The following is a 25674-nucleotide window of genomic DNA, read 5'->3' on the forward strand; positions in this document are numbered from 1 at the left end:
TGCAGCCTTTGCTCTGCTCTCCCTATGCAAGAAAAAGCCCTGTAGATACCCATGATTGTACATTGCTCTGAATGCCATTTTAACAACAGATAAGGCGGCGGGCGGGGGGGGGGGGGGCTAAACAGAGAGACCAGCGCTTGAGATCTGCAATGTCAGGTCACATGCAGTGGCCTTCTAGCACTGCATTCTGCATGCCAGAGGCGAGCCAGACACAGACCACAGGCATGGCTGGAGAAACGGGGCTTCCAGCGTCCTCTCTCCGATGCTTGCAAGCGCCCCTGCAACGGTGCTTGCTGCCATGGAAACCTGGTAGGGTCCTTTAAATTTATCCCAGTTGTACCAAAACCTTATTTCCCCCTTTTGAAAAACAATAATTAAAGTAATTTTCTTCCACTTTGGCAATCTAGAATGTGTGCACAATGTCTTATACAAAGCTGCCTGGATGTTGGGCCAAAAACTCAGTCCTCGGCTGCAAAGAAAGACAGCCCCTTAACAATCCAGGCCCTGCAGTTTTGTTTTCGTAGGGACAGCTAAACGTTCTGTGGGAATATGCAAGACAATTCTGTCAATTCACTGGATCCTGGAAGCATTTGGCCAGCATTTCAGTAATGCTGCATACGGTGTCCTTGCAAATAAGAGAGTGTGTTCTCCCCTTCCCTTTCTGGAGGCCAGAGCCCACAATGGAATCCCTCCCCCATTGTTTAAAGGCCTTTAAGAAAGGATGCCTCCATCCCCTTATGAGCTGTACTCATGAGCTGTACGCCATGATCATCACAATTATAACAAATTAAGGCTTGACTTATCTCGCTTTGCATGTAATGCGTCTGTCTCATATATCAGTTTCACCTTTTAATTTGCATTATTGAAATTAATGAACTTTTGCACAATATTCTAATTTTTCGAGTTTCACCTGTACCTGGGTTTGGGAGTTGTGTGTGCTCTCAATTTTCAGTTGTGTGGAAGCAAGGTAGGAGGAAAACCTGGGTAGAAGTGATTGTGTGGAAGTAGGTTTTCCTCCTACCTTGCTTCCACACAACCAAAAACTGAGAGAGCACACAGCTCCCCAAACCCAAGTAGCACACAGTTTTTGACTGTGTGAATGACCTCGTGTTTTCGTTCTCCAAGAGGAATTTATGGAGCAGCTCACCTTCCATCAAGATCTTTTCTGGTGCTTCCTATCCTCACTGACCACAGGACTCAAGAGTCAGTACAGGCAGGAGCAAGCAGAATGGAAAGGCCTGGAGTGAGGAAGCTCAAATGAGCTCTCTTTAGCCAGAAATTGTTCTGTTTGTAACCAATCAAGATTTCACTGAGTTGTACATCTGTTATAGGAGCATCAGCTGGGATCAATGTATCTCATGATATTAAGAACAGGTATTAAGACTATATAGGAAAGGTCATCAGAAAACATTGGAGAACACAGATGTAATATTCAAAATAATTGGACTGGAGAACCATTACTGGAACATTTCTGCCAACACAATAATAGGTTTACTCATCTTTGTCTTTGGGGCTGTAGAGCACACGGATGGCCAAAATGACATTGTGAAGGAAAAAAGAAGCTCAATGGATTCAAAAACTGCAGAGTTTGATCCTCCAAGAGCTAAACGAAGGTATAGGATATCTACCACTTCTAAAAGGAACCATATTATATTATCTACAGTGGGATTGATTAGACTACAAATCAGTGTGATATTTTTGGTTAAGATGAGAAACAGGTGTACCTTCAGGTAGGTATTTATGAGTCACTATGGTCAGCATTCAGACTAAAGTTAATAATAACCCTGTTTAAATTGATGGGGTTTAAATTAGTCATGACTAACTGGTCTCATTGACTTCACTGGTGCTTAATCATAACTAATTAGGCTGGATGCTATCCAATGGATCTTGCAGAGGCTGAATGTTTCAGTAACTACCTGTATATAATGGATACCAGAAGTATAATTGTATTACTCATCTTCTATGCTTCTAAAGTAATATATTTAGATAACACGGAGTCTTCGTTCCCATAGCACTAATACTTGCACCAGAGAAGTATACCTATTACAGAGTATACAATTTCCCTCAAAATAACAGCCACTTATCATCACAATAGAATGCAGTCCGTGAAATTGGGAAACAGGACTCTCTAGGGTGCTGTGGCCAGTTCTTTTCCAATCACCTGCGTTTCTCTTCATTGACTTAGAAGGCAGAAGTCCAACCAAATCAATGAAATGCAGAACGGTTCATGATCCTTCCCATGTGTGGATGGTTGATGCTGTGCTTGGCCAACCTTCTCCCCCTTGTGCAACTTTGTTTGCTTTTGCCTCTTTAACAGCCATCTGGGTGTGTCTATACAGCCCTCCCTCCTCCTCCAGTCAATTTGTCCTAAGGCCCAGGACAAAAATGGACACCGCCAAATGAACATCTGGGGGTCGATATTTTGCCTTCTTGACTTCCGGAGGCTCATGACAACACAATTGGATCAAATTTGTCCTACAAAAAGGCAAGGTGTAGCCCCTCCACATGTTGCTCCAAAAAGTCCAAATTTGCAAGAATAAATCATGCAAACCACAGAATGGCTTTGTTTGATCTGCCAGCACCATCTGTGATGTGCTTACTTCTTAGCAAGAAAATCTTAGTAACAACTGAAGAGAAAGATTCAGAGTACATTGTGAAAGATGAAAAACCCCACCCTTTGGCCTCTGGAAGGCCCACTTTCAAATCTGCAGCAGCTATTGCTACAATGTGTTCTGTGTCTTCTCCCTATAAAGGCTATTTTTAAAAGACAAAATACTGTGATTTAAAAATAAATAAATACTGCATCTCAGATTCTGCTCTTAGTGGCACATGGGACACCCAGAAATCACGGAAAAATACAGCCACCCAGCATTAATATGTTCATGACAATCTAGTCATCTTTTGAAATAATGTATTACAAACTAATCTAACTGAACTTCTACTAGGATGTAACCATGACTACCAAGATGATCTAAAATCTTATCCTTGAGGTAAGACATTCTAAATGAAACAGTAGAAGCGACAGGTCAAAGTCAATGAGGCTCTGACATCAAGTATGTGCTTTCTCTAGATTTTTATCCAGAAAATGTCAATTCAATAAAATTAGGTTTCAAATAGTGCCAAAAGGCCAAGTTGTTACAGGATGAGAGAGCAATGCAATTTCATAGGATGCCAAAAAACACAACTGAAGTATTCATTACTGGTAAGCAAAACATAGTTAATTGCCATCTAAAGTCATAGCCTCTTTTTCACATTAGTGGTTTTCCTTTCTAAATTTGGAAAAATTTGGCACTTTGAAAGAGAGATTATGTTTTTAATGATGCAAGGAGAAGTACGGCAGGCATCTTTAGATTATCGGGGAGACCATCTGATGACTGTGTTTAAAGCTGCAGGATGGCTTTTCCAAAAAGTGAGATTTTTTGTAATAATAGAATTTAAAAAGACAAAAATCACTGTGCTTGCAACGAGATACTTTTGAACTTCCATAAGACATTCCAAAAACGTAATATCTGTATGAATTAACCATAAACACCCAATCCTAAATTAGTGAGACTTTCCCCCCTCCATTTTCTTCCTTTACTTTCTGCATTTTTAAGACCCGCATTAATCAGGATTTTCATGCATTTATGTATCAATGCATCTTTGTAAAACCGTTTTTCTGCCCTATCAAAAATATTTCAAGGATGGTAGACAATGCTAGCTCACATTTTAATGAGTTACTATTCTAGTGATGGTGCTTTCCAAACAATTATAGTGCCAATTACAAATGTATAGTAGGACCACATGTCTGGCATCCAATGAAATTTTCTAGCAATGTCATAAAAAATGCAAGTGGAACCTTTCACAAGAGTATTTTATTTAAATTGTTTTCTGAAAGATTCTGGCACCAGAGTTTGGATTTTAAAAAAAATATATTGTTGTGTGGTGTATATCACATAGATATATCTGTATGCACTATAGCATTACTTACTGCTGCTCCTTCTAGCCTGTAAGATGAAAGCAGAGGGAGTATATAAAAGGACAGAAAAAACTTAAAACTGCAGTGGCTAACTTGCTCACAACTCTGAGTATCACAAGGGAGTCAGAAAATGAAGTGCCAGAGCTGATTTGCATACAATTTACATAGCTGAAGCAGATGGCCACAGATGGCCAGTATGATGCAGTAATTCTGATTACCTCAGTCCACAAATCTTTTTTTAATTAAGAAATTTTAATATTTTTATTGGATAAACATAACACACACACAACAAAAACCAACAGTCAGTCCACAGTTGGTAACCTAGTACTTACTTAACTGGGCTTTGAAAGTACAAAAACATAGCCTTATCTCCTTTTCTTTCTGCTTCTATACTTTTAACATACTTACTATTGCCATTACATTTTCAAAGTCATGCTTGCAACCAAATGACTCAAAATTTGTTTTTTTTGGTTGTTTTTTTATCAGATTCTGAGGATTTGTTCAAGGGATGCATGGCAGTGCCAGGAAGCTTCATGTATGGCCTCCCTTGATGCTAAACAGCGACAAAAATCAAGGATGAGAAAGGACTGTTTCAATTGCATAATGAAATGAACTTCAAAATACACAGATTAAGGAGAGAGATTTTAAAAATGCACTCTCTGCTACAGGTGCCTTCACATCTACTTCTCCCAACACAGTCATATATTCCTCAATATCTCCTACTGCCCCCCACAACCCCTGCTCAGTTTTTCCGTTGCACTTGTATTGAAATTTGCATCAAATTATAAAGGTCTGGATCTGCAAGGAGCCTGTAATGCAATTCTTCTAGGTTTCTAGCCGGACTCATTTTTAAGGCTCAGGGCTGATCAGAATTCCAAAGAAACACGTATAAAATATCCAACCAACTCCAATTAAAACCAGATACTAGAAGAGTCAACCCTAGCTACCACAAGCTAGCCCAAATCAAAGGTCTTATAATGCAGTTAAATAATGTAAAGGGGTTTCAAGGGAAAGAAGTTCCACAGGAAGGAAACAGCTGCTCAGATCTCTTCTCTGAACCCTTGCAGTCGGCACAAAAATGGAATGATCAAAAAGGGACTGGGTGAGTTGGTACACAGGTCTCCGATATGGAGGGCCTAAGCCATACATGCAGAGTCCAAGATATAAGGCTCTATCGGTCAAAACCAATATGAGTGAACTGTGCCTAGAAGGCGGGGTGGGGGTGCGGGATGCTGAGGCAATAAGGTCACATCTGCTGACCTGACTGTGGCAGGAATCGGGCTACCAATCAATCAAAATTGTCCCTGCATCTGAGGAAGTGGATTACAACTCACCGAAGTTCATGCATTAAAATATTAGTTAGTTTGAAAGCTACTGACTTATTTATTTTTTTAAATCAATACAGTTGACTAATGCCATGAATCAAAATTGTATTACGGTCTATTCACCAGCAAAACATAACATGTTTTCCAATTAAGGCTAATTAACCAACAAAATAAATGTGAGGGGTGGGCTTAAAAACACTCTTAGAAAACTTAAACAAGCATTAATACAGAAGAACATAGCTCAGGATAAACACAAATGGGGCTACTACATTTTGCACCAGAGGATTTTATTTTTTTTTTAAAGTCAAGTTTGCACTGCCATGTAGCTCATTTAGTGACTCTGGACCGGACAACCTCTCTCAGCTTAGCCCACCTTGCAGGGCTGTTCTGAGAACAACATGAACACTGTACACCATCCTGAGCACATTGAAGAAAGGCTGGCATACAATGATTTTCAAGAGCGGCCCACGCAGCATGCCTTGAGATCAAGACGACACAAATGGTCGCTGATGAAAGCCACTCCAGGGCAGTGTGCCATGTTGTTGACTACAACTCCCATCGGCCCCGGATGCAACGGCCTATGGCTGGGGATTAGGGGTTTTGCCGTCAACGGCATCTGAGAATCCCTGTTGCAAGGATCACTGCTCCTGTCCCTCCTGCTACCTCCAAAACCTCTACTTCCTACAAACACCTCTCCACACAAGCAGCCACAGGACTGCAACTGCACAGGGAATTGTCCGTGTGAACCAAGTTGTACATGAAGACGGGAGCAGCCAGTTTATTATCACTGTTACCCTGCTCTTATATCCATGGACCCTCCTATCCATGGACGATCCAGCCCACATGAATGCTTTCCCCATGTTGTGGCAGGCACAGAAAGGGTCTGCGGTTCCTCAGGTGTGTGAGAAAGAAGGCACAACTTTAACATGCATTCTGAACCCCCCACTGCCCACTTTTTGTTAAATAGCAGCCATTTGGGGTGGGGGATAATGAAATCATGATCGGATACCAGCAAAAAGATAGATTCCTTCCACTCTCACCCCACCCCACCAGGCCATGGTCCCAATCTGCATGGCTGCTTAACAAGCAAAACAAAACACGACAAGGAACAAACAACACGTTTAAAGTCACGTTCTGTTTGGCCCAAGACGGGTTCTCGGTCTGACAGCATTCAATGTGTAGCAAAATCACGGGGCATGCATTCCATTTTCAATCACTCTTTTTTATCAGTGTTTTGTAGTGAGAGAGAGAAGAGCTATGGTTTTGCTCTGAGCCACATCTGTTTATATTCTAGATATCCCATTTTTGTTCGACTTTTGACTTATTCCAGAGTAGCAGTCAGTCTTTGAGGAAAGTGGCATTCAGTCAAGGTCTTGCAGTTTTCTTATCTCAATTTCCCAACACACTTTTGTTCTTCACACTTGTATTATTTTGAAGTAGAAGGAAAAAACAATCTCTCATTTGAAGGAAGTGCCAGTTCTGTATCAAAGGAAACAAGCACTGTTCTCTGGCTCACAACCAGATATTCCAGAGTGCTTAGGTAAAAGAATGGAAAACTGGGATGAGGCAGGGAAAAGGAAGCAGGATATTACTCTCGGCAGAGGGAGGAAAGCGTTTTAGCAAGACCTAGTCTGACATACTCTATGGGGAGAACAAGCATTTGGTGAGGAGAGCTGGTCTTGTGGTCATGAGCATGAATTGCCCCTTTTGCTAAGCAGGGTCTGTCTTGGTTTGCATTTGAATAGATGACTGCATGTGAGTGCTGTAAGATATTCCCTTTAGGGGATCGGGTCGTAGCTCAGTGGTAGAACATCTGCTTTGCATGCAGAAGGTCCCAGGTTCAATCCCTGGAAGCATCTTCAGACAGGGCTGGAGGAAACCCCTGCCTGAAATCTTGAAAAGCCGCTGCCAGTCAGTGTACACAATACTGATCATCAATCAATACTGAGCATCAATACAGATGTATCAATGGCCTGACTCAATATAAGGCACTTTCCTATTTTCCTAAGTACCATGTATCAAAATACAAATACAAAATTCCTACTACTTATACTGCTTTTTGCCTCATAACATGATGCATATGCACAAGGTGATTCAGGGAAATAGTCTATTTCCACTACAGCCAGGAGAACAATACGTTATATATTTCCTGCACAGTCTCTTTAATAAAGGTTAGCATAGATGCTATCAATAAGTTCTCCCAAGTCTCCCAACTTCACTAATTTTCTTGCCAATTTAAGTGGCCCTGCTTTATCCATTGCACTGTTCATCCAGTATAGACAACCGTAAACTTCACAATATATAGCAGATGAATACAAAGGCAAAGCAGAATCTTATCTACCAGCAAGAGCTAGAGAAACTCAGCAGCAGCAATTCTGAATTAGATTTCTACCAAGATATCTCGAGTTCTGTTTGACTTCAGTTTGTGATTATTATTATTATTATTTTAATAGTGTGTTCCTTGAACTGGCAAGCATGAAAGAAGCACTTGCCTCCAATGCATAGCTGAAAGATTAATTACCCTTCAAGCACCAGCTTTTGAGACCAGCAACACACCCAACCCCTTTCCGGATTTAAGACTACAGCTTTGTACGGATTAATTCTTAATCATCGATTCACATACAGGCTTGTAAATTCTCACCCATCTCATTTAAACGGAACTCGGTGCTGCACATTTGCCCGGCTTCGCCTTCTCGTTTCCACCCCCAACCGTGAAACTGACCTTCCTTGAGACTTTTCTGGCTGTTCGTGTCAAGCCATTCCTTCTCTCTCAGTGATTCAATATCTCCAACAGGTAAAATCTCTGGGAAACCCTGTGGCTGCTTCTTGGAGCTATCGATCATGATGAGGCTCCTTTAGAAAGGCGACATCCAGCACAGGAAAGAGACCAATTCACAAGCCAGCAGTTCGCTGCGGCTCCTTTTTGCTCAGCGCAGTGATAATTGAGCAATTATGTCTTTAAAGCATTTGAAAGCAGCCATTACCCTTTACTTCCCAGCTTGACCTGAAAGTACATTCAAACAGCCAGAAGGCTTAACTCTCTCTGAGATCCAAAGGCTGAGCCTGTGCGAAGCGCCTCCAAACCCCACCTCCTTCCCTAGACAGCCCCTCCCCGTCCTTCCGCCTTCCAGCCACCCTGGCTTCTTCTGTGCTTTGCATTCAGGATGCTGCTTCATGGTCAGAATCATCTGACAAACTCTCTGAGTCAAGCAGTTAAAAATAAATCCCTGCAGTTGGGGAAGGAGCAGCATTTGGCGATACCCAAGATGACAAAATTGGTGCTCTGGCCTCTCCTTGTGCTCTGCTGCCCCAGGCCGGGGAAAGATTTTTTTGCTGCCTGGTATTTGTTTTGCATCACATCCCCATCAAAACAGAAGTAGTTATCTGAAGCATCAGAAGGAGGAAAAGAGAGCGAGAACGTGTTAACAGAACTAGTACACATGTTCATTTTTAGAAGTTGCCTAGGACGGGGTTGTGGCTGGGGATGATCCAACATCGTCTGAAGAGGGAACCCTTGGTCTGTAACAGGGGTTCTCAACCTTGGGTCCCCAGATGTTCTTGGACTTCAACTCCCTCAATCCCCAACCAAAGACCACTGGGGCTGGGGATTATGGAAGCTGAAGTCCAATAACATCTGGGCACCCAATGCTGAGAATCCCTAGTCTACTACAACGTTTTATGGGTCCATGCGCAGGAAACCCTTTTTCTCTGCCTTCTTTTGCTTAACCACTTTGCTGGCATGGATGGCAGATGTATTATTGGGAAATGAAGAACGATGTTAGCCACCAAATGGTGCTGCAGGGAAATGACTTGATTAGCAAGCCAGAGGTTGCCGGTTCGAATCCCGGCTGGTGCGTTTCCCATGGGAAACACCTATATCAGGCAGCAGTGATATAGAAAGATGCTGAAAGGCATCATCTCATACTGCACGGGAGGAGGCAATGGTAAACCCGTCCTGTATTCTACCAAAGACAACCACAGGGCTTCTGTGGGTGCCAGGAGTCGACACCTGGCATCTCCAAGATAGGCTGAGAGAGACTCCTGCCTGCAACCTTGGAGAAGCTGCTGTCAGTCTGTGTAGACAATACTGAGCTAGATGGACTTATGGTCTGACTCAGTATATGGCAGCTTCCTATGTCCCTGTGTTGAAAGGCATTATCTCATACTGCGTGGGAGATGGCAATGGTAAACTCCTGTATTCTACCAAAGAAAACCACATGGCTCTGTGCTCTCCAGGAGTTGACACTGACTGACGGCAAAACTTTACTATAACAAAACCCAAGTGCATGTTCCTGAAATAATTGCATGTTCTTCCCCTGTTGACCTCTGCCTCCACTTCCTCCATTTACTCTGTTTCTGCTGTGACTGAAATTTACACTGAAAGATCCTCAGGCAAAGGAGCTGTTGTTCTGCACATTGTGAAATGCCATGAGCATCCATGGTGCTATATACTGTAAAGCCACCAAATGAATAAAAAGAAGGTGCCCCCTTTAATGCTGTGTTATCTAACCCCCAATTAAATTGGGGGTTAAGCTGACAACCCCAAATATATTCACTGGCCACAAAACCACCCAAGCCCATAACAAAGAAAAGCCCAGTTCTGCTGCAGTAGAGGTCAAAACCTGGTAAATAATTCTGCAAGTTGCTCTGTTACGGAGTTGACTACCACCCTCACGTCGCAGTTCTGTGGCTCCTTTATGGGCAACGGCACCCTCTCGAGCCTTTGCACCGTCTTGGAAGGCGTGCAGCTCTTCCCAGGACTTTCCTCCTAGAACTCCAAAGAGAGGCATAAAGGGCCCAATGGCCAACCCCTCCTGGATTCTACCAAAGAAAACCATGGGGCTCTGTGGGCACCAGGAGTCGAAATCGACCTGACGGCACACTTTTCCTTTTAAGGGCTCTCCCAGCACTGAGAAAAGTGTGTGGTCAGCAGAGTAGGAATTGACTCTCACATTGAAGGGTATTTGGGGGGGATTTGGGGGGGGGGCCAAAGCAGCCCGTGTTTAAAAAAAACTATGAACTCCCTGCATTAAAGCAAGAGAAGTCTCTTTGTGATAAAATGAGGCCCTGTTGCCATTGCTCGCTTCCTATTTTATTCGATGTGGCTTTCCCAATGTAGCAAAATTCAAGGGTTTGCTTTATGCAGCAACACTCGCCCTCATTAAATCACTCCACAGCTCCTCCTCCTCCACAGGCTTTTTGATCTGCGATTCTCAACTAGCAGCCTTTTCATCTTTTCAATTAGTAATTGAAAGCGGCTCTTCAATGTCAACCATTCAACAGGCGAACACAGTTTTCCGTAATGGTCCCCTGGAATTCTTTGGCACAACCAATGCCAGTTTTTTGTTGTAAGAGGAAATCACTTCTGCTCTGGTGTCAGTTAATTTTATTGCCCCTTTGAAAGCAACTCATAATCTGCTCTCATTTGCAATTCCAGTGAACCCCAAGGAGTTATCTTATGTCTTCCAGCCAGACCATGTCATGTTGTTCAGCTAATGCAACCTACTTCAGTCAAGCCCACAGCATCAACATTAGTCAATATTTTCAAGTGTGTGTGATGCTTCCACTCTTACTTCCTTCAGATTCCTCCTCAAATCCATGTTTCCTGTGAGGTCTTTGGCAAATAAATAAATAAATATTTCCCATCCCTTACTATTGCCACCTAATGGCGCAGCAGGGAAGTAATTTGCCTAGGGAGCAAGAGGTTGCTGGTTTGAATCCCCGCAGGTATGTTTCCCAGACTATGGGAAACACCTATACCAGCAGCGATATAGGAAGAGAGAAGAGCCGATCTTGTGGTAGCAAGCATGACTTATCCCCTTAGTTAAGCAGGGTCTGCCCTGGCTGCATATGAATGGGAGACTAGAAGTGTGAGCACTGTCAGATATTCCCCTTGGGGGATGGAGCACTGTAAGGTATTCCCCTTAGGGGATGGGGTCATAGCTCAGTGGAAGAGCATCTGAGGTCCTGGGCTTAGTCCTTGGGACCTCCAGGTAAGGCTGGGAGATATGCCTGCCTGAAACCTTGGAGAGTCACTGCCAGTCAGTGTAGTCAAGACTGAGCTAGATGCAATGGTCTGATTGGCATAAGGTAGCTTCTTATGCTCCTGTTCAGAAGACTTCCTTCTCCACGGATGGTCAAGGGCATCTCCACTGTTCTGACAACTTTAAAGACAGGGGACACCACTGCTCCCTCTAAGGCGTGCGCACATGCACGCGCTCACAGTTTTTTTTAATGTCGGCTCAGTTGATTTTAGATCCCATTCAGGTTGCATCAGGAAGGCCCCACCCTGAATGCATAGGCGCACACACTGCCTTGATACAGCCATCCAGAACAAAACTCATTCCACACAGAGATGGAAAAAAACTACAGGGATCACGGGTGGACACTCAAAGAAAAGGGTGCAGCCTATTGACATGGCTTTCGCTCAGACAGGCGCGAAGTGCATGAAGGAAGCCTGACCCACTCACTCTACTGAGATGGGGCCCTTGCTCAGTGGGAGAGCATCTGCTCTGCATGCACAAGGTCCCAGGTTCAATCCCCAGCAGCACCTCCACAGGGCTGGGAAAGAGTCCAATCTGAAACCTTGGAGAGGACAGAGAGGCTCTATCGTCCGTGCAGACAATGCTGAGCTAGCTGGAGCAAGAATCTGATTCAGGATAAAGTAGCATGAGGGGCAGGACAGTCGACCAAAAAGATAGTGCATGGTCTGGCACTCCCAGCACTCCCCCCACTGCCACTTCATTCCGAGTTACTCTCCAAACCAGCAAACAGTTAGATAGGCAACGGTAAAGTGAGCCGTCGAATCAGTGTCGACTCCTGGCAACCACAGAGCCCTCTGGTTTTCTTTAGCAGAATACAGGAAGGGTTGACCTTTGCCTCCTCCTGCTCAGTATGAGATGATGCCTTTCAGCATCTTCCTATATCGCTGCTGCCCAATACAGGAGTTTAGTCTGGGAAATATACCAGTCGGGATTCAAACCGGCAACCTCTGGCTTGCTAGTCAAGTCATTTTCCCGCTGCGCCATTAGCTGGCAAAGCTGCAAGTCACAAACTAGGCAAGGGTTTCCTTGTGTTTACTGTGGTGTGAATATTCTGGCAAAAACCTAAATTCTAAAAAACCACCAACTAGTCAGAGGTGGCCTGGGGCCATATTGGCATTAAGCCCCCCAAATCTCCCTTCTCTTAAAAAAAAAAAAACACCCACCAAAAACCCACCACATATTTGGGTCAATCCCCACCATCTAATAGCCATGAGCTTAGGGGCAGAAAGATTAGGTCTAAAGGATGGGGAAGAATGCATACTGACGTTAGAAGGAATGGCAAGGATTAACATTCCATGTTCCTCACAGATTAACAGAGGAAATATTTGAAAAGGAACTAAAAGATACTTTCATTATGTTATGAGAATAATGTCTTCAGTGTTGCCAGGCAGAGCAGCATACATACAACAGCCTCCTTCCTCCCAAGAGCATAAAATAAACTTCAGCATGAACCAGACAACTGAGCTATACAGACAATGGATGGGATCCAGAAAACGGCAAGTGCAGCTGGATCCCACTGTTGGCTATGAAAGGCGAAAAACCGGAGGCACAGGCCGTTCCCTAACAGACAATGGGAACGCTCCAACTACACTTTCGGTACACACTTGCTAGATCACAAGTGCCAACACAAGATCTTCGCCTCCCAGCCCAGCCCCAGAAGTCATTATTTTGCAGATGGCAGCAGCACTTTGCAAGCCAAATGTATAAGTCTGCCTGAAACGGAGTTCTTGACTGTGTGCATTTGCTCCTGCACATGGGCCACAGATAACGGGCCTTCCCACATCAGCTGGCTCCTGATCTCACAGCGCTGTGTGACCAGGCTGAAGGACCCTGACATCTATTGTGCTATCCTTCACTTTTGTTATATGGAAAACCAAAGAGAGAGAGTCTACTTTGAGGGAGGAGGGGCAACAGGGAATTCCAGATGTTGACTACCCCAGCACCCCCAGTCAAAGGCCACTGCAGCTGGGCATGCTGGGAACTGTAGTCAACAACATCTGGGGTTCCCTATCAAAAGGAACCCGGGTGGGGGGTATCTCCGCTGAAGCTGTTGAATCTGTTCAGCAAGATTACCATATTCTAAAATATAACTTCTAAAAGATAAACTACTCTGAGATGGACAGGGGTCATATTGGCATTAAACACCGAAAATCACCCATTTCTGGAAAAAAACAAAACCCACAAATTTGGGTCAATTCTGAATCACATTCCCCCTTTAGTAATTTGTTCTATAAATGATGGCAACAGATTATATTTGTCAAGAGTATGGGTTTAGATGATCTCATCCTTCTATCTAAATGGTGTGAGATCAGTCTTTATATTGTCATAAATCTTCTTTCATGGTGATCTTTTTACTGTTCAAAAACACTAACAATTCCATAAATCAACATAGTTTTCCCATCACCTCAGTGTAACTATTTATTAAGCGTGAGAAAGAAGGGGGGTGGAAAGAGGCTTCCTGGCAATTCCAGCCAAAACAAACTATTCCTAAGGGATCTATATCAAATTTGGCAGGGTCAATGTATTCTTACACAATTACGCCAAGCTATTATTTTTACAAATTCAGTTTAAAAAATGGAGAGAAGAAGAGCGTCTGTTGATTTTTGAAAAATTAAGTGAGAGAATATTAAGTAATTTAACTTAATGTATCCACTATTGTTGAACACAAAACATATAGCATAACAAATTCCTACATTTGTAAAACATTTTGATAGGGAAACAAGTTTTTTTTAAAAATCCTTTTTTCCTCCATATCTGTCTCCTTCCTATTCAAGACTGAAAAATATTGGGGAGGGGGTGATTATTAGACAACGTTTACTGATACAAGTATATGGAGACTCTGGAATTATGCAGAGTTCTTCCAGCAACATAACAAGTTTGCTAATTCTCCACTACACAGAAAACAATATTACAAGTGCACCTTGTAGTTAATTCAATGTTACAAAGTATTCCCCATTTAAACCCATGTAAAATAATAATGAGCATTAATTATACTGACCCACAGTAACTGCTTCCATCTTTCTTTCCCTCAAGAATATCAACAAACAGATTCTCAGAGAAATGAACATTGGTAAAACATGAAGACTTCTTCTTCCTCAGTGTATGGAGGGCATTGCTTTAAGGGTTGTGAGGTCCCGTTGCTCCCAATAGACAGGGCTGAATGCAGATCAGAGGCAGGCAGTCCCATGGGCACTGGGAGCAGACAGCTCTCAGTTCCAGGACTGTGTGGCGTATGAAAGAAGGAGCTCCAAAGAGAAAAGTCAACTTGCAACAGATATGATGAAAGAATTTATAAATATGTACAAATTAAGACTATATGTAGTGTAAAAGACAAGAGAGAAGGTTCCCCAATTCCCATAACTCCTTGAAACCTCACTCATAAACCAGGGTGGGTGGGATACTCTCCGTACAGTGAGGAGAAAGAACCTTCATAGTGAATTTTACCAATGTTCCTATCTTTCTCAGGGTAGGAGGATATCTTTTTAAAATGGGACGTACCAGAGCAGTGAGAAAGAAGGGGGGAGAATTGTTTATGAATGGACAACTGGCTGAAAAATCAGTGCCGCCAAAGGCTCCTCAAGCTGGTTGATACACATGAAGCTTGTGATGTTTGATGAAAGGAGTGCATATTTCTGAGATGGGTGCATAAGCGGAAAAAGCTACAGAAGTTGATGCACTCCTGGTTGAGTGGGCTGTGATCCTGCCCATGCTAAAAGAACCTTTTATCAGCTACGGCTGATACACCAGCTGCGTCCATTTCTTGAGATAAATGACCTTAGAACAGTAGTACATCTGCTGGTCACCTCCAGGCTTGACTACTGTAGTGCACTCTATGTGGGGCTGCTTTGTACGTAGTCCGAAACTGCAGTTGGTCCAGAATGTAGCAGCCAGGTTGGTCTCTAGTTCATCTTGGAGAGACCACATCACTCCTATCTTAAAAGATCTACACTGGTTGCCGACAAGTTTCTTGGCAAAATACAATGTCTTGGTTATAAGCTATAAAGGTCTAAACAGCTTGGTCCCTGGATATTTAAGAGGATGTCTTCTTCGCTATGAACCACACCACCCACTGAGATCAGTATACGATAAATAAATAATAAATAAATGTCAATTTCTTTCATCGGGGATCATGATCGAGTGCCTCCCTGTCTGTCAATGTGAGCGCCATTCCCTCTAAGACACGATGTCCGCTCAGTTAATTTTAGATCCCGCTCAGGTTGAATCAGGAAGGCCCCACTCTGAATGCATGTGCGCACACAGTGTCTTGATACTGCCACACAGAACAAAACTCATTCCACACAGAGATGAAAAAAATGAGAGGAATCACTGGATGTGGGCCTTGGTGGAGGTATTGTCTGTGCGTATCAAGACATGCTGACCTCTAACTAGTGGTTGGAAGTGAAGGAGTACTAGCTGGACTGCCCTCAGCTCTAACCAGTTTATGCTGTGGGTCACTTCTGATGGAGACCAGAGCCCCCGTGCCACTGAGGTGCAGCAATGAGCTCCCCACCCCCTATTACTTGCATCGGTAGGAAGTCTGAAGACAGGGTGGCTCTTTGAGTGGGAGTCTGTGAGAGATGGCTGCTGATGTCCACAAATCAAAGAGAGATGTGAGGGATCAAAATTCTGATGTGACCTTTCACCATGATTTGATCCTGATATGAAAGGAGGAGCCACTGACATGCCAACATGCCCATGGAACAGAGTCCAGGCAATAAATCATGGACCGCAGTAGTTGCACCAGGGCCATCAGGTCTGCGGATGAGGGATATAGGACATTTTGGACCAATACCCAAATTCTCTTCCTTTGTTCTAGAGGTAACATCAGTGTTTTCAACAAAGTGTATATTGTTACACCCAGGTGTGTAATACTCCAAGAAGGGATGGTTGAAATCTTTGCCAGATTTACCAGAAAACTGGACTGCACAGCCCATCTTAAAGGGATACCCTCCTACACTGAGGGAGAACAGATTTAATGTGCAGTCAGAAGAAATGAGCCGTGAATTGCTTCTAATGTGAAAAGAACATTCTAACCCACTATTTCTACCTGGGAGGACAGAGGTAGTTATTCCAATATATAACCTGACAACTGACAACAGGTTCATCCAGGATACCCATAACTGTGAAAACTTCCAGATTAGTTTAAATCACTTTTAAGCCTGAATTAGCACTTCTGGCTTCAGTCTCTCTAACATACCATGAGACTTATACACACAGCAGTTATACTGCGAGTTTACTGGGAGGCTTTACTGCGAACTTGAAGTTGTCAAAAAACAAAAAACCCCTGACGCAAAAAGTGGAATTTTTTTTACCCCAGATATAAATCAGGCCACACTCCAATGTGCAGTGAAAACCTTTGCTAAGCAGGGTCTGCCTTTGTTTGTACCTAGATGGAAGACTACATGTCTCCCATCCAAATACAAATGGCACTGCACGGTATTCCCCTTGGGGGATGGGGCCATCGCTCATTGGAAGAGCATTTGCATGCTTGCATGCAGAAGGTCCCAGATTCACTCCCTGACAGCATCTCCAGGTAGGGCAGGGATGCCCTAATACATCCTGCCGTAACCTTGGGGAACCACTGCCAGTCTGTAACCAGTACTGAACTAGATGGACCCAATGGTCTGACTCTGTGTAAGGTAGCTTCCTATGCTTTATGAGCACTGGATTCGGCTCATTCTGGCAGCCTGTTGTCAATCCTCCTCGATTTGCTCCATGAATTGTAGATGGGAGGTTAAAAGGGACACCTTTGCCTCTTCTCTGTCTCCAAATTATAGTGCTCCGTCAGGCCACTAGATCTTGAAAAATGATGTTGCTAGGGCTTTGCTTTGCTATGCTTTTGCTTTGCTATGCTCTGCCAAAGGCCACTGAAGCCAGGGGGGGAGGGGAGCTGTAGTCAACATCATCTGGGAATTCCTACCTGGAGGTGCAGCCAGGGACTGAACCCAGGACCTTCTGCATGCATGCAGGCAGATGCTCTTCCACTAAGCTGTGGCCCCACCCCCTAAGGGGAATATCTTACAGTGCTCACACATGTAGTCTCCCACCCAAATGCAAACCAAGGTGGACCCTGCTTAGCTAAGGGGACAAATCATGCTTTCTACCACAAGACCAGCTCTCCTCCTCTAATGGCACCATTTTGACATAACCCTAAGGGCCAAGATGCTCAAGAACAGCCCCATCATCATTACTGTTGTCGTTATACTTCTCTGTAGCTCAGAACCCCTAACATGCGTTTGCCACTGATCTCTAAATGCAGGCGCAGATTAGATGTACACCTTCTTGGCTTCACCACTCTATTACAATAGGTTAACTATTTCATCCATGGCTATTAATTTATGTATACTCACTTTAGCTAAAGTCACAGATAAGACTTCCACCACACCTCTTCCCCCTCACAATTCCAGTGGTAATTCTGTATCAAGTCAAATGCTCATAAACAGGACACCTCAGTTTTTTTTTAGTTGTTTTTTTTTTTAAAAAAAATCTGTATCTTATTTGGAAATAAATGTATATCACCTGAACAATTATTCAACAACTTGCAAGGTCTCAACAGTTACAGCTGTTGACTGAACAGAGTACCACAAAAAAAGAATGATGTATAAAACATAGTTATAGTAGGGTTTCCAGGGTCAAGGTCTCCAAGGTAACAAGGATGTTTTTGAATAAGGTGGTCTCCATTGCATTGTATGCATATACAGGAAAGACTTACACAGAAGGTTAAGAACCAAAGAATAAAATATTTTTCTTATTTATCTTTAACAGCTGCACTTTCTGCACTTTAAGTGTGCATTTTTTTAATTACATTGTAAACTGCTTGGGGATTATCTTAATGAAATGCAGTATAGAACTCAAACAATAAATAAATCTAAAATAAATAAACCTTGAGTTGACAGAACAACCAAGAACTAAATTAGATGAGCATATGTTAGGGATAATCTCCTCTTTGGGGGGAAAAAAAATCACTGAACAAGATGACAGTTAAAGACACCAATTATCGTGTTAGGAATACCATGTATAATACGATGTATGAGGCAGCTCTGGCTACAATTCAAGTTAAGATCTTCCATTATAAGATCCTACTTTCAGCTTGAATGAATTTTAACTTTGGGGCTTATATCGTGAGGGTTAAGTTCAAAATGATGTTCTCAGACATGTCAAGAGACCAATTTAGGCAGTGTTGGTTTTTTTTCCTGAGAATGAAAAAGTTGGAAAATATGATGGTTAATTTCTTAAAACTTCTAGCCCGTTTAAGAAAAACAATGAACAGCTGGTCATTGTGCTGGCTTTCTAAGGAAGTTGGAATTGGGTCTTTCGCAGCTTATGCTCATTACTGTTTCAACTGATTTTAATATTTTAATGTGATTTTTATCGAGTTTTATTGTATTTTAATTTTTGTAAACCGCCTTGGGAGGTTTTATGGAAGGTGGTATAACAGTGCAGTAACAAAAACACGGTTGGCTTTGACGCCACTCACATGTCAGGTGCTAGGGACAGTCCCACTGGCAATGAGACCAACATCTCAGAATTAACTTCAGCACAAGTTACAAACAGATGCAATATTAAAATGTATACAAGCCTCCAAAGGATATTTAACTTCGAGCAAACCTGGCATGCAGTATCAGGTTCAGAAAAAGTATGTAGCGTTATAATTAAATATTTTTTAAAATCATTTTTAAAATCCATCCAATAAAGGTAACCTGTGTGCTGCCAATTCAGAGGTCCAGAAGTGTTCCAATGCACACTTGAAGCTCCTGGCTAGCACAGATTTCCCAAGTCATTACAATGCTGCAGGCCACAGAATGAGAAACTTATGCTGAACATCCCCTACAAAGCAGTGAACAGGGAAACAACTGAGAATGAGAAGCTGCTGCCAGTCTGTGTAGGCAAAACTGAGCTAGATGGACCAAGGGTCTGACTCAGCATAGGGCAGCTTCCTAAGTTCCTATGTCCATGAGCCAGGCCCACAAATTTTTGCCACTGGTACTCAGGCGGGAGAAAGCAGTAGTAAACCACTCCTGTATTCTACCAAGAAAACCTCAGGCGGGAGAAGGTAATGGTAAACCACTCCTGTATTCTACCAAGAAAACCAGATGGCTCTGTGGTCACCAGGAATCAACACTGATGCGAGGCACAATCTTTCCTTTCCTACCATCTTGGGGGATGAAAGCTCATATTCATTTCTGGCAATTTCTACCCCCCTTGAGATGGAAAAGAGGTGATAGCATGGTTGTACTTACAGCTTTCTCTGAGTTATCACCCCTTCTTTATCCTGATCCACAAACTATTAGGGTATAGTTGCAGTCATCTTGGCACAGAGCAAAGGGTTACGGCCAGGGTTAGGGTAACAGTGAACAAATTGTTGTGCTCTCTCCATGGAGTAATCTTTGGAGAACACTCCTGCCCACTTTCATGTCCATTCCTCTGACATTGATAAAACTTTACAGTGGTTTTTGCATTTTTAAAAGCTTTTAAAACACCATTGCAAATGTGGCCAGTACAGGCCCGATGGTCAGAACAAAAGCATGAGGACACACTGAAAGCAGAACGTCTTGCAATGCTATCGCCTCTTTTCCATCTCTAGGGGTGTAGATCTTGGGGGGAAATCACAATGAGCATTCGCTCCCCTCTCCCTGGACAGGGGTTCGTAGACAGGGCTTTCCCCCCAAATCCAATCAAGATTGGAGTCTGCCAGTCCATATATTCGCTGGATTTAATCCGACCTCCCTGCAGGCTATCAGGGACCAGGACAGACAGGACTTTGTTTCTCCCCAAATGGAGGCTGAGAATTCTGGCTTAGCCCGAGTTATATCCGGGGTTAAAAAAATCCTCTATTTTCAGCAGCTTTTGAAAAAACCTCCAGGGCTTCTGATTTCTCTGAAGGAGTTGATGGAGGTGCTGGTGGCTATGTGAATGATCCATCTAATCCCTCAAATTAAAATGCCTCGAATCTGCTGCGAAGCAAATTCGCTCGCTCTTCAGATACCCCGGGCATAAAGACCTGTGTGAAAAACCTGCAGGTGTACAAATTCAGGAGCTCTAACATGGAAAGAGGACAACCAGCAGCAAGGTGGATGGACTCGATTACGACAGCAACAAATGCACCACTGAGAGACCTTCAAGGCCAAGTTGAAGACAGATTATCCTGGAGAGAATCTATCTATGTAGTCGCTAAGAGTCGACACCAACTTGACGGCACTTAATCAATCAATCAATCAACCAACCAACATATAAAAAGAGCTCCTGATTTAGGGCATGAATCTCTGCAACTAAATAATATTCTAATAGGTTGTGGGAAAGCTACCATGTCCGAAAGAGAACCAGAAGCTGTGTATTACTGTAACTGAATTGGTAATATACAAACAAGAATGAAGTCACCAATGATTGATTTATGTGCAATAAAAGACAGATCTTCTAATGATGAGTAAACAGTCTGCTGACTGGTTTTTTCCTTTGTACTTTTAAAGTACAATTTAAGGATCGAGGAGTTTTTCTGAAAAGGGATTTCTGTAGATTTTTTTGTTTACCTTTCAAAACAAGAAACCTTTCTGAAATGATAATGCTAAGCAGACAGTTTGCCCGGCTCAAAAGGGAACTCCGGCACAACAGCAAAAGCAAAAACAGTTACTGTAACAGCATCCTTAGTGCAGGAAGACTGACAGCGTTTGAACATCACACAAGCTGTTTTCTAATGCAGAAACATGGTTTGCATTAAGATGTTTTAAGGAGAAATGCTAAAAACATGTCATCCTTGGGTGCCCTGTTTTTTGTTTTTAAAAGGCTTGCTGTGAAAAAGCAAGAGAAGTCAAGACAGAGTCATAGAAAACAAGTCTGGGAATTTTACTTACACAAATGATGCTAAACTCTTAAAGCATGCAGAGTCTGTAAAGCCAGAACTTGCGAGGAACAGCAATAATGGAACCGAAAGCACTTCTAGAAGAAGGCAGATACATCACAATCCGAGAGTGTCTTTTGAAAACACCAAAATGGAAAGGTTTCAGCAAAGGATTGCGCTTTCATCATCAGACGCTCCAACAACACACGGAAACAACAATCTTGTCTCTTCACTCCCAGAAAGTTGTTCTCATGACAAGGGCATGCTCAGATGAACCAATCACATTTCCATCCAAGTTTATGAGCTTTGAAGCCATCAGCAAGTCAGGAGGATAAACTTCATTTAACTCTTTCATTTCTGTGCAATAGGACTGGGAATGTGTGGGAAGAATAACAGACATATGAGTAAGCTGAGGCACTTTTAAAAATGACATTCTGCTGGGCTACTATACAAGGGGCTTCACTAACACAAACTCTTTGGCAATTCAGTTCATTTTTGTAGCTGAAGTTGAGAAGTATGATACTGGGAAAGCAGCAAACTTTAAAAATCTTAGATTCCTCTGGTGTTCTCTTAGGGCAATGCTTCGAAACTATAGACTTGAAACACAGAAGGAAGCTTAAAACCAAACGTTGTTTTTAAAAGTGAAGTGAAGAAAAGTGCGCCATTGTGTCGGTGTCAACTCCTGGTGAACACAGAGCCCTGTGGTTGTCTTTGGTAGTATACAGGACGGGTTTACCATGGCCATCTCCCACGCAGTATGAGAGGATGCCTTTCAGCACCTTCCTATATCACTGCCACCCGATATAGGTGTTTCCCATAGTCTGGGAAACATACCAGCGGGGATTCAAACCAGTAACCTCTGGCTTGCTAGTCAAGTCATTTCCCACTTTAAAGAGGGCTAACATTGATAAAACACACCACCCAATCTTTGTACTTTAGCACCAAATCCCTTAAGTGCAAGATTATTTCCCACACACTTAAAATTTCTGATATGCAAGTAGCCACTAGGATATTAAAAATGTTCAAGTCCTAATTATCACTTTTCAATGCAAGCAGAACAAGGACCTGACCCCTTTCACGGTTTGTGCTCGAATCTATATTAGCATCTCTGTTCTTTACTCCTGGCAAACCACAGGAAACCACAAGTTTCCTTGTGCTTAACTTAGAAAGCACAATACTCTGTAAGAACTTTCAGAAAAGTTGCAATGCTGCTTGATCCTTGACACCCAGCTTCTAAAGATGTGTGTAGCTGGGAAAGCACACGGAGCGACAAGCACTGGAGTTGCTCTAACAACATCCTGTGAGATCCAAGTAGGGAAAATCCTTCCTGTTAGGCACTGTACCAACAACAATCCAATTCTAACACGTGGATATATATACACGTACATACATATGTATAGTACACCACGTTGTATGCAGCGGGGAAATGCCTGACTAACAAGCAGAAGGTTGCCGGTTCGAATCCCTGCTGGTACTATATTGGGAAGCAGCGATATAGGAAGATGCTGAAAGGCATCATCTCATACTGCGCGGGAGGAGGCAATGGTAAACCTCTCCTGTATCCTACCAAAGAAAACCACAGGGCTCTGTAGGCGCCAGGAGTTGAAATCGACTTGATGGAACACTTTACTTTACATATGTATAAGCCTTTAGGATAATTGTGCAAGTTGTTCCTAAACCTGAAATGTCCCAGTCAGCTGCTGTTATCATGTGTCAGGATTGCATAGTACCACCAGCAGGCGTGTAGGTATAACTGAGCAGTTGACCCCCTAGTCTTCAGGGGTCACCTCTGCCCCACCCCCCATTTTCTTCCTCTTAAGGCACCTGGACACCAGAGCACTTTATTTTATTCATTCATTCATTCATTCATTCGATTTCTATACCGCCCTTCCAAAAATGCCTTAGGGCAGTTTACACAGAGAAATAACAAGTAAATAAGATGGATCCCTGTCCCCAAAAGGCTCACAATCTAAAAAGAAACATAAGATAGACCCCAGCAACAGTCACTGGAGGTACTGTGCTAGGGGTGGAGAGGGCCAGTTACTCTCCCACAGTTAAATAAAGAGCAACCCTTTACCAAAGTGTCACTACGGATCTGCAAAGTGTGCTTCTGTACTTCCTGTGTTGTGACACCGCAGACCCTGCACTGACAGCAAGGTGCTGCTCACAGTTCCGCTGCCTTACTTCGGATTTTATATTTGCAATTTAGTGCTACAATGCTGCAGAAAAATAGCTGTATCTTCCCATTGTACGGGTTGGAGATTCTGGGGATCATTTTGATTAACGATCCTGCCCAGCCAAAGCATTTTACTGCTGTATTTATTTATTTATTTATTTATTTATTTGATTTCTATACCACCCTTCCAAAAATGGCTCACACAGAGAAATAACAAACAAATAAGATGGATCCCTGTCCCCAAGATGGACACCAGCAACAGTCACTGGAGAGATACTAAGCTGGAGGTGGATAGGGCCAGTTACTCTCTCTCCCCCTGCTAAATAAGAGAATCACCATGTTAAAAAGTGCCTCTTTGCCAAGTTAGCAGGGGTATAATCTGGAAAGCGCCCAAGGTTGCCAAGCTGCTCCAGATTTGTTTCTCTTCCAGTGTGCCACCACCACCATGCTGGGCACTGCTAGGCATGGAGCGCCCTGCCTTTGTGGCCCCCGCCAGCCATGTGGTTGCCCACTCGCTGCTGCCAGCCATGATGCAATCAAATGACATCACTAACACTGGCTCATGCGAGCACAGTGGCATCATTAGACAACACCGCAGAACAGCAAAGGCTGGCTGGCGGGTAAACAAGCAGCAAGTGGTGGGTGGCTGCCCAAAATCCCAGCCTGGGACTGCCCTCAATGCTGCTATGTCTCTGACCTCCAGCAATGGTTATTCCTGGCACAGGATCCGTCTTGACGCACCAGTGTCCCATGTCTGCTAATGATGGTACTGCAGTGACACAGAATTACCAGAAATTACCTATGCAGAGCGTGGATCCGGAGCTTGCATCACTTAAATAAGATCTAGTGACTGTTGCAAGCAAAGTTTGCTTTAAGGTGCAGAAACGGTCTGTTAACAGATTATCCTGTTGCATCAAAGAAAGCTATTATCCCACTTAGGGATGGCGCAACTGTTAAGAAACAGAAATTTCCTGGAAAACTACTGAAAGAGATCTATACAGATAAGATGAATCGGGGTTGTTGGGAAAGTCGCTTCCCTATTTTTGAACTGTGCTTCAGTTTAAAAGATATCAAATAAATTTTCTAGCTGAAATTAATGTTGATATGGTCAACACCAGATGTGTACACTTCATAGCCAAGAGCATGCTAATCAGTCAAGAGTATTTACTAATCATTGTTCTTTGAGCTCACTGATTATCTCCTGTAATTCTAACATGGAATCTGAAAGCAGTCTCGTGTATTCCAAACCAGGGTATAAACCGAAACAAAAATCATTCATTTTGCTCCTTCTGGCAATGAATTGTGTTGAAAAAGGCTAATCTGTGACCACAAATAATATTTATATACCGCTTTTCAACAAAAAGTTCCCAAAGCGGTTTAAACACACACAAACAAATAAATAAAACCACAGGACTTTCCTTGTGCGACTGTAACTCATAAGGAAGCATGACAATCACAAAGAGATATTCATTTGACAACAGAAGCTGTAGGCAAAAACAAACAAACAAAAAACCCAACAAACCACAAATCTGAATAGGAATCTCTCCTGATCCCTTCAAGCTGTGGATGTGTGTGTGCACACACAGACACACACACGCGCGGCTGCACATGCACACACAGAGAATGTCCCCTTTCATATAGAGGGAATCTTGGGAGGTTAATAGTTGGCCAATTTGGGGACCTAGACCATGAGAATATTCCACTTTCCAACAATCTAGTGCAACATTCAGCCAAAACCATCCAATCACCAGCAGTTCTTCCTTGAAATCAGTGCTGCAATGTCCACAGAGAGCACAACAGAAGGGTGCCCGGAGAGGTAAGAACTGCAGATGATTCAAGCAAGAAAAATCACACTCTTACTAGGTATTCTCTTGTAATCTGACCACAGGGAAAACTCCTTCCCTAACCCAGATATAACAGCAACACATGCACACGATTAGTTTCACTTGGGATTATTTAAGCACAACAACACACAACTTCCTGTCTCTGTGAGTCCCTGGCATGCTCAACGAAGTAGGAAAAGCAGGCATTGAACAGAACTTTGTAATCATATGTTGTTAGAAAGCTTGCTGCACCTCATTCTGATAACTTTCTGGTGCAAATACTAACAAACTCAGACATTTGCCTATGTGCAGAAATATTAGGTTAAAACTCCTGATTAATAACTAAATCCTAGTGTTCCCTCTAACAGGGATTCCCAAATGTTGTAGACTACAACTCTCATAATCCCCAGTCAAAGGCCACTGCAGCTGGGGATGCTGGGAGTTGTAGTGAACAACATCTGGGAATCCTTGTTAGAAGGAACAGTGTTAAGACAGTATTGTTTTGAAATGCTA

At 43.0% G+C, this 25674-nt stretch overlaps 1 protein-coding gene and 1 long non-coding RNA gene across 7 annotated transcripts in view; one reads left to right on the forward strand and one right to left on the reverse strand.

Moving 5' to 3' along the window:
* The window catches only part of MRTFB (myocardin related transcription factor B), a 107862-nt gene that overhangs the window by 45688 nt on the left and 36500 nt on the right, over positions 1 to 25674 (reverse strand). For 3 of the 6 annotated variants that reach the window (XM_053276105.1, XM_053276109.1, XM_053276104.1), the window contains exon 1: positions 7925 to 8385. The exons of 2 other annotated variants lie outside the window; for them this stretch is intronic. In XM_053276105.1, coding sequence (XP_053132080.1) covers positions 7925 to 8126 — 202 coding nt within the window. In that variant the 5' untranslated portion in view covers positions 8127 to 8385. Of the gene's footprint in view, positions 1 to 7924; positions 8386 to 25674 lie in introns of those variants that run through there. One more of the 6 variants, XM_053276108.1, reaches the window with a different exon arrangement.
* On the forward strand, positions 201 to 4762 carry LOC128336445 (uncharacterized). The gene is made up of 2 exons (XR_008311974.1): positions 201 to 309; positions 4445 to 4762. It is a non-coding gene; the product is annotated as an uncharacterized LOC128336445 (long non-coding RNA).

Source organism: Hemicordylus capensis, chromosome 13 (assembly GCF_027244095.1).
Source record: "Hemicordylus capensis ecotype Gifberg chromosome 13, rHemCap1.1.pri, whole genome shotgun sequence".
NCBI classification, from domain to species: Eukaryota; Metazoa; Chordata; class Lepidosauria; order Squamata; family Cordylidae; genus Hemicordylus; species Hemicordylus capensis.